The sequence below is a fragment of the Scyliorhinus torazame genome, chromosome 2, assembly GCF_047496885.1.
Source record: "Scyliorhinus torazame isolate Kashiwa2021f chromosome 2, sScyTor2.1, whole genome shotgun sequence".
Classification (NCBI taxonomy): Eukaryota; Metazoa; Chordata; class Chondrichthyes; order Carcharhiniformes; family Scyliorhinidae; genus Scyliorhinus; species Scyliorhinus torazame.
Genome location: NC_092708.1, coordinates 114,389,574 through 114,399,169, shown reverse-complemented (window position 1 = coordinate 114,399,169; position 9,596 = coordinate 114,389,574). Strand labels below are relative to the sequence as shown.

General features: G+C 44.5%; 1 protein-coding gene across 4 annotated transcripts in view; it reads left to right on the top strand.

Annotated features, from left to right (window-relative positions):
- Positions 1-7,400: 7,400 nt before the first annotated feature.
- The window catches only part of LOC140390654 (glutamate decarboxylase 1), a 95,923-nt gene continuing 93,727 nt past the window's right edge, over positions 7,401-9,596 (top strand). Inside the window, exons 1-3 of one of the 4 annotated variants that reach the window (XM_072475836.1) lie at positions 7,401-7,417; positions 7,882-8,007; positions 9,033-9,211. In XM_072475836.1, the coding sequence (XP_072331937.1) occupies positions 9,130-9,211 (82 nt within the window). In that variant the 5' untranslated portion in view covers positions 7,401-7,417; positions 7,882-8,007; positions 9,033-9,129. Of the gene's footprint in view, positions 7,418-7,881; positions 8,008-8,065; positions 8,163-8,356; positions 8,705-9,032; positions 9,212-9,596 lie in introns of those variants that run through there. The other 3 variants (XM_072475838.1, XM_072475839.1, XM_072475837.1) reach the window with 3 other exon arrangements.

Here is a 9,596-nt window from a genome sequence, read left to right as displayed (position 1 = left end):
TCTCTGGAGTGAGGGGCAGAGGTCCCACCTGCAGCCACTTAATGCTCATTTGAGCGAGAAATGGCTGTGGCGTACTCGTATTTGGCAGGGATTCTTCGGATAGTGGGAAGTGAGACCCTGCCATTGGAAAATTCAGGCCTATGACACCAACTCAAGAGGAAAAGGCTGGAAAACACACAATATAGAACATAGAATATAGAACGATACAGCGCAGTACAGGCCCTTCGGCCCACGATGCTGCACCGACATGGGAAGTCAAAAAACAAAAGCCATCTAACCTACACTATGCCATTATCATCCATATGCTTATCCAATAAACTTTTAAATGCCCTCAATGTTGGCCAGTTCACTACTGTTGCAGGTAGGGCATTCCACGGCCTCACCACTCTTTGCGTAAAGAACCTACCTCTGACCTCTGTCCTATATCTGTTACCCCTCAATTTAAGGCTATGTCCCCTCGTGCTAGCCATTTCCATCCGCGGGAGAAGGCTCTCACTGTCCACCCTATCTAACCCCCTGATCATTTTGTATGCCTCTATTAAGTCTCCTCTTAACCTTCTTTCTAACGAAAACAACCTCAAGTCCATCAGCCTTTCCTCATAAGATTTTCCCTCCATACCAGGCAACATCCTGATAAATCTCCTCTGCACCCACTCCAAAGCTTCCACGTCCTTCCTATAATGAGGTGACCAGAACTGTACGCAATACTCCAAATGCGGCCGTACCAGAGTTTTGTACAGCTGCAACATGACCTCATGACTCCGGAACTCAATCCCTCTACCAATAAAGGCCAACACTTCATAGGCCTTCTTCACAACCCTATCAACCTGGGTGGCAACTTTCAGGGATCTATGTACATGGACACCGAGATTCCTCTGCTCATCCACACTTCCAAGAACTTTACCATTAGCCAAATATTCCGCATTCCTGTTATTCCTTCCAAAGTAAATCACCTCACACTTCTCTACATTAAACTCCATTTGCCACCTCTCAGCCCAGCTCTGCAGCTTATCTATGTCCCTCTGTAACCTGCAACATCCTTCTGCACTGTCGACAACACCACCGACTTTAGTATCGTCTGCAAATTTACTCACCCACCCTTCTGCGCCCTCCTCTAGGTCATTTATAAAAATGACAAACAGCAACAGCCCCAGAACAGATCCTTGTGGTATGCCACTTGTAACTGAACTCCATTCTGAACATTTCCCATCAACCACCACCCTCTGTCTTCTTTCAGCTAGCCAATTTCTGATCCACATCTCTAAATCACCCTCAGTCCCCAGCCTCCGTATTTTCTGCAATAGCCTACCGTGGGGAACCTTATCAAACGCTTTACTGAAATCCATATACACCACATCAACTGCTCTACCCTCGTCTACCTGCTCAGTCACCTTCTCAAAGAACTCAATAAGGTTTGTGAGGCATGACCTACCCTTCACAAAGCCATGCTGACTATCCCTAATCATATTATTACTATCTAGATGATTATAAATCTTGTCTCTTATAATCCCCTCCAAGACTTTACCCACAACAGGCGTGAGGCTCACCAGTCTATAGTTGCCGGGGTTGTCTCTACTCCCCTTCTTGAACAAAGGAACCACATTTGCTATCCTCCAGTCCTCTGGCACTATTCCTGTAGCCAATGATGACATAAAAATCAAAGCCAAGGGCTCAGCAATCTCTTCCCTGGCTTCCCAGAGAATCCTAGGATAAATCCCATCAGGCCCCGGTGACTTATCTATTTTCAGACTGTCCAGAATTGCCAACACCTCTTCCCTACGTACCTCAATGCCATCTATTCTAATAGCCTGGGTCTCAGCATTCTCCTCCACAACATTCTCTTTTTCCTGAGTGAATACTGACGAAAAATATTCATTTAGCATCTAGCCTATCTCTTTAGACTCCACACACAATTTCCCATCCCTGTCCTTGACTGGCCCTACTCTTACCCTAGTCATTCTTTTATTCCTGACATACCTATAGAAAGCTTTTGGGTTTTCCTTGATCCTACCTGCCAAATACTTCTCATGTCCCCTCCCTGCTCGTCTTCGCTCTCTCTTTAGATCCTTCCTCGCTACCTTGTAACTATCAAGCGCCCCAACTGAAACTTCACACCTCATCTTCACATAGGCCTCCTTCTTCCTCTTAACAAGAGATTCCACTTCTTTGGTAAACCACGGTTCCCTCACTCTACGCCTTCCTCCCTGCCTGACCGGTACGTACTTATCAAGAACACGCAGTAGCTGTTCCTTGAACAAGCTCCACATATCCAGTGTGCCCAACACTTGCAGCCTACTTCTCCAACCTATCCCCCCCCCCAAGTCATGTCTAATGGCATCATAATTGCCCTACCCCCAGCTATAACTCTTGCCCTGCGGGGTATACTTATCCCTTTCCATCACTAACGTAAACGTCACCGAATTGTGGTCACTGTTATTGCTAAGGCTGTGAAATTATTAGTAATAAACTGAACTAACTTTGAATGAAAATATCTGATGGACTTGCTATTCAAAGCAGTGAACCTATCAGCTATATGTGCCGTCTCGTCTTAACTAAGCTCTAACTGACCTTATGTAAACCTTGGACTTTAAATGAAATATCAGCTTGTGATAAGTAGGACACGGCTGATGATGAACTACCTTTGTATTATCCATCAGTTAATGATACTGAATTAAGTACCTTGAGTTCTCTTACTGTTTAATATTATGGTGGTACAAAGGTGTCATTTTAAATTGAATTGTCCTGGCAATACTTTTGGATATTCTATTATTTGTTGCTTTAGCCTCATCACATTCATCACAAATCTTAAATATTTATGTAGTATAATACCTTGATCTATTTTCCTGCTCAACAGCCTCAATATTTGCTACTCTGCATCCTATGCACATGCTTGGTGTTAGCCCTATTAGCCCTATCCACATTCAGTCACAGGGGATATGCTGAGAACAATAACACATTGCATTTACATAACATCTTGAATGTAGAAAAGTGTGCCAACATGCTTCACTGAGCCATAAGAAAAAAATGGATGTCAAGCAAAGAAAGGGAGGGCTGTCCTACGATTTGGCCAAGCGTGATGGCTTTAAGGAGGATCTTAAAGCTGGAACAGAGATAGATAAGCAGAAGAATTTGAGGAGCCAATTACAGAGTGGGGCTTAGATAGTTGAACGCACATTTGCCAATGACGGGTGATGGAAGGGACTTGCACAAGAGATCATATTCAGAGGAATGGAGATTTGAGGGAAGTGGTTGTAGAGATAGAGATGGCACTAGTGATAGGGAGATGTGAAGACGCTGACAATTTTAAATACGGGAAAAAATTTAAGTTTGAGACATGGTTAGGTAATTTGGACATTCTGGATTCTCCCTCCGTGCACCCGAACAGGCACTGGAATGGCGACTAGGAGCTTTAAACAGTAACTTCATTGCAGTGTTAATGTAAGCATACTTGTGACAATAAAGATTATTATTATTATAGGGTGACCTGAAACAAACATAGTCCAGTGAGTAATTGGTGAGCAGAGCATGTTGTGGGATAAGAAATAGGTAGCAAAGTTGAGCATTAGTTGATGTTTACAGCGTGGGTGTCATGGAGGCTGATCAGGAGAATACTGAATAGTAAAGACTGGAGATGACCAAGGTGAATGTGAAAGTTTTATCAGCAGATGACCAGAAGGGGAGGCAGGAGCAGGTGATGCTGTGAAGATGGAAGGTTTCTTTGTGGTGGAGGATATTACACAGAATTACAAAGAATATGCAGCACAGCATTAGCCATTGACCTACCAGTCCATGCTGGCATTTGTGTGGGCATTGAACCAAAGCTTTATGACCTTCACCCTGATGTTGCTAATGTTCTCCTCTGCACTGTAAATTCTTTTTTTTTAATTAGTGGGGGAGGGATTTCTGAAATATGTTCAGGAGAACGTATTGATCAGCATGTTCTCACTCCAATTAGGAAGCAGGCATTGTTGGATGTGGTGCTGAGGAATCAAGTGGGCTAAGTGAACCAAGTGTCTGTCAAGGAACACTAGTGGAAGACTTATCATTGTATCATAAAGTTCGGTTAGCAACGGAGAAGAGCAAGGAACAATCTAAACTAGAACTTCTAAATTGGAAGAGGACGAATTTCAATGGGATGAGATTGGCAGGAAAAACTGTATCAGAACAATAGCTGATTCTTAAGGAGGAGAAGGATCAGACACAGGCTAGGTACATTCCAACAAGGGCAAAAAGTAAGGAAACCAGAGCCAGGTGTCCTTGAATGATGAGAGTGATAGAGAAGATGATTAAACAAAAAAGAGGTGTATGATGCACGTCAGGTGAATTCTTCAAGCGCAAATCCGGCCAATTACAATAGGTTGAGAGGGGAAGTGTTTTTCCGACTGAGGGATGGCAGACAGTTTCACAAGGATCAGTGCTAAGACCATTGTTTTTTTTTTTCAAATTTGCTAAAGGTTCCAAACTTGGAGGTGTGGCAATTGGATGATACCAATCAGCCGCAACAGGACATAGATAGACTAGCAGAATGGGCAAACAGGTGGCAGATGTGGTTTCATACAGAGAAGTGTGAGGTGATGCAATCTGGCAGAAGGAACAGAGAGAGGCAATATCGAATTAATGGTACAGTTTTAAAGGGTGTACAAGGTCAGAGAGCTGGGGGAATTCATGTCCATAGAGCTTTGAGGATGGCAGGACATACTGAGCCAGCAGTAGCAAAGCAGGACTGAGTGATGGAGGTACTGAGTACAAAAACAGGGAAGTTATTACTGAACCTTTATAGAGCTCTGCTTAGGTCACAACTAGAGTATAACATCCAGTTCTGCACTTTGAAAGGATATGAGTCCTTGAGTGAGTGCAGAGGAGATTTCCCAGAGTGGTTCTAGGGATAAGGGATTTTAGCTACAATTCCAAATGCACCCAATAGTGTTACCCACAAATAGTGTTCTAACCCTGCACAAATTCACATCTAAAAATCTCATTGGGACCTCTGAAAACGTTGCAAACTAATCGTTCAACACTTTTCCTTATAAAATGGAAAAGTTAAACCTCCTGATCCCACTCTCATAACATTAGGATTAGCCACCCAGGGAGCAGCCATTCGTGCAAGAGCATCCCTGGCTCAGCTCCATGAGAAAGTAATTAGCAGTTTCCAGAGCTGAGCGTTAGATTCCACAGTTACCAGACTTGAAGCTTTACTATTCCCGCACTCTGAAGGATGTGACTAAGCCTCATGCAAACTGCGTCGTCTTCTGGCAACAGCGCACCGACCGAAAATCTCAGCCAATGTCTATTTATATTTTTACAATGATAACACACCCTTTGTTGTTCTCCGGTGGAAAAAAAAACATTCACTTTAGAGCATGTACTGAAATTCCGCTCGGGTAGAAATGCACTCTGTTATTGGGACTCTACAATGGGCAGGCGAGGCTGGCTGGTTATTGAGATACACTGCTGTGCGCTTTTAAGAATAAATTGTCATTCACCTGAATGCCATCAACAATTACACTGCTCCTTCAGAATGTAGACAGGAATGTAAATGGTTCAAATATTACCAGAACACAAATATTGTCTACATTGATGCGCGGGTCCTGGTATTTAAAAGCAAAAATAGTGGCAGGTAGCCTCGACCTAGGTAGGTGATTAGAATTCCAAACCATCCTTGTAACATGTAACGATCAGCAACACTAGTCGCATCTCTTACTCTCAGTTCGGCCAGAGGAATTGTTTTAAGCGAAATGACAATTCCATCAAAAATATGTAATGTTTCTAATTCAGAGTGTTGATATACGTTTAACAATGCACGCACACACATCACTGTCTGCAGAGAAGGATCTCGGCCACGTCTCTACCTCACGATATGTAATGAATAGTCGCTGTTAAAATGTTTCATAATGGCTCTGGATTTAAGGGCTAATATTTCAAAATAGAAACAGGCTCGATTTCGGGCTGTGCACATATAATATCAATTGTTTAACAAATTCAAAAGATTACGTGTCCCTGGTTAGAATTTGCCCCTCCCTCGCCGAGCTCTATAATCCTCTGGGTTCTCAGAGATTTAATTTTCCGACACAATTACTTTGGTCAATGTTCCAATTTCCTCAGCCTCCCACCAGCTTCATCCATGTCCGCGTACTTCAGGGGGAGTAGCATTTGTTTGAGACCAAGTGAATTCCATCATTTGCTTCTGATTCAGTGTCTCGCCGCCCGGAACAAAGGGAGCAGCATTTGTGTAATGGAAGGGCTCATTTAAAGATGCAAAGTTTAATCTATGCAGTGAGGCAAATTGTTGTCCCTTATCTGGGCCGATTGTTTTTAATATTCAGATTACACCTTCGGCGCTTCACTTTGAAAAAGTTGACATAAAATAATAATGATATCACTCGGTAACCTGGAAAATAAATGGTATTATGTTGTGAAGTACGAGTAGACTTTTGAGAGGACAACAGGTGTCTCGATACATCCATGAGCGGAACTTTTTGCCCTCCACCCTGCATTCTTCATTCACCGATTCGTTGAACCGATGTTTCCATTCACCTGCAGTGACAGGGATTTTTCCAGTGGTCTACCTGTAATCATGCATCCGGCTTTTCCGTTTGATGTGAATTTGGGAAAGTAATTATTCTGTTCTGTCCACAACAATGTGTTTCTGGTAAAAACACTGTATGAAATTGAAACCCTTCCACATTATTGATCCTGACCTCTTTCTCTTAACCTTAGTTCGTCTACCTTGTGACCTTCCATATCTGTTGCCGTGTGCTTCCCAGGGTCATTGAGTTCAAATTCCAATGTGCACCCGATTTAAAATCAGCCCCCCACACCATCCTCCCCCTTTCCGCTCTCTGCACAATGCCGTCCTCGACCAATCTAACTGCACTTGCTCTTTCGTCACTGTATCCCCTTCCTCCGTGTGTCGTGTCTACCCGATTTCTCACCGCGATTTGACTTGACAGTCATCGCCTTGAATAGATCCATGTTGTCAAGGTCCTCACATTCCTGGATGTGTCCCTACATTTTATGTTTAAGCAATAGGAACAGTGAAAGAGCTGGCATATTCCAAGGCAGCCAGCAGACATGTACTTTGTGGAGGTGTCTGCTGGATGGAGCCAACTCCCCAAAGGTGCACCTTACTGACGATCTTGGCCGCCCTCTGCTGGTCTATCTTTACTCCCGGCTCCGAAAACAGTGGCCACAAAGGCACTGCCAATGGGGCGAACACCGTGCTGACAATTGTACTGGCGAAAGCTTCTCAAATGGCCATAAAACACGGGGGAAGGGGGGGGGGGGTTATTTTATTTCTATGTCATCTTGAGGTGAAGTAGATGTGCGAATGGTTTCACGTTGCTCGAGCTCACACCGCGGTGAACAGAAGCAAAGCTGCAAATTTATTCATTGAGAAGCAAGATTCGCAGCGCCGACGGTGAGGCGATTAAACAGAATCATTCACTTCAAAGTTTGTAGCCCCGGCGCTGAGCGCTGCCGTCCGGGTTCCTTTGGCGTCAGACACTGGGGGGGCTGCTGCAAGTTCAGATGGGGTTCTATTGTTAAATATTCCACCCTCCCTGAGGTGCACCTGCTCCGGCATCAGGATGCAGAATCCAGGCGACTCAAACCCCGAAGGCACCAAAACAAGTACCTGGTGAAAAGTCACGCCACTCCCGGGGCAGGCCAGCGGGGCGGCAGCTTTGTGCAGACAAAGCAACCTGGTCAATATTGTCATGACACATTTTAGAGCAGAGGAGGGTGTGTGTGTGTGTGTGTGACTCATCCGTGCGTCGTGTCGGATAAACGGGGCGATTCACACTTTTAAAACAGCAAATCAAACGTACTTGTGAAAAAAAGGTCATGCTGAATGGAATTTTTTTGTACTCGATTTATATTCAGACGTCGTTTCCCTTGGAGTATTATAAGCGCCCTTCATGCTGACAGAAAGTTGCGTGTCCGAGGATCTAATTTGGTTGTTGGCAGTCCGATGGTCGCAGTCTGCTACCTGGGCGTCGACACCAAACGGTAAGGTCCTCTCAGCGTCTACCTGAAACACACCATCTTATTGCACACTACCTTTCATGTGCGAGTCATTCTGGTCAGGTCCACCACCAGTTTACCCGTGCTCCTCCGCCTTGAAGGGATTATAGTTTGGGGAGGGGGGGTTAATATCCCAGTGGGTAAGTGAAAGAGGTCTTTAATTACAAAAAAAAAATGGAGAGGTCCGACAGGATGGTACTTGAATGTGAATGTGCCTATCGAATGGTCCAGACACTGTCAATGGTCCAGACACTGTCAATGTGAATTCCATGTTGAGTAATCATTCCTCGCTTGTACTCCGGATTTTGCCCAACCTTCGGACGGATAGTTACAATATTCATTCTATCTAACTGTGGCGTGGCCGATTGTAAATGGGACATGTACATTGCGCCAGATCAGCCTTTTAATTTTCTGGTATCTGACAGAAAGGCTGCTTATTTTACAGTCTGGCTGATTTCGTTTTGGACAATACAAGAATCCCAGTCTGTGTAACCATGATCTCTGCTCCCGACCGCTGCGGTTGTGCAAAAGGGTTTTTGCACAAATAGATTCACATTGACAATGGCCACTACTACATTGTTGACTGGCAATTGTTGTAGTATATGTGGTGAGGTGACACAGCCCGACTGGAACTCTTTCCTGTTCGAATGCATAATGTGGGATGTCTGCCAGTTAAGCAAAGGCAAAGGGGATTATTGCAGTTTGGTCCACATAACATTTGAGCGCGCCATTCCATTAAAATATCTCGAGCTTCGCCCGATTGTGTGCTATCTTTCCACCAATGCTGATTTCAATGCTGCTGGCGATTAGGCGAGACATGTGCCCGCGCGAGTCATTGCCTCTCCTGCCTTCCATGAGAGCACTTTAGCTTCCTGAATGCTAATAAAGTGAAATGTTGGAAAGGGCAAGACTGGGTTCAAAGCCAATCGCTCTCTCTCGCACACGCGCGCACACAGACACACGCTGCCTTCAAAACAAAACTAACAACGCTGTTACTATTTTCCTTGCAGAAACCCCTGTCTTTGTGCCTTTACGCTGAAAGGAAAGGATTCTAAGGAAGACGGCGACAGTCCCATTTAAGCAAGGGCTTCACGTCTGCCAGGACCAATGGCTTCTTCCGCTCCTTCATCTTCCAGTACTAGTCAAGACCCCAACTCCACAAACTTACGGCCGGGGGACAGGAGTACAAGTAAGAGATTGCTACCTATTTTTTAACCAAGCCAGGAAGATTGCTGAAGGACCGAGCGGTTATTCTGTAGACAGGAAGTACACTGTGAAACGGCACAAAACCTGAAGGTTTGCCAGGAAAATGAGGAATTAATAAAAGTATACTTTAATTACCCTTTTTATTGTACTTTGATTCCCGGGAAGCGGCCATGAGCATCGCCCGATGCCGTTATCGAGTTAGCATTTATCACAATGGAACGCTTAATGCGCCATGCTCATCAAAGTGCAGATAGTTGCTTCAATTGTATTTACACCTGGAGGCTGCAATTCAGAGCCCGTGGAAAGAAGCATCCAGCTGTATGTAAAATAAGCCTCTTAAGCAGTGATTTCAAGGCGGTTTGGTAATT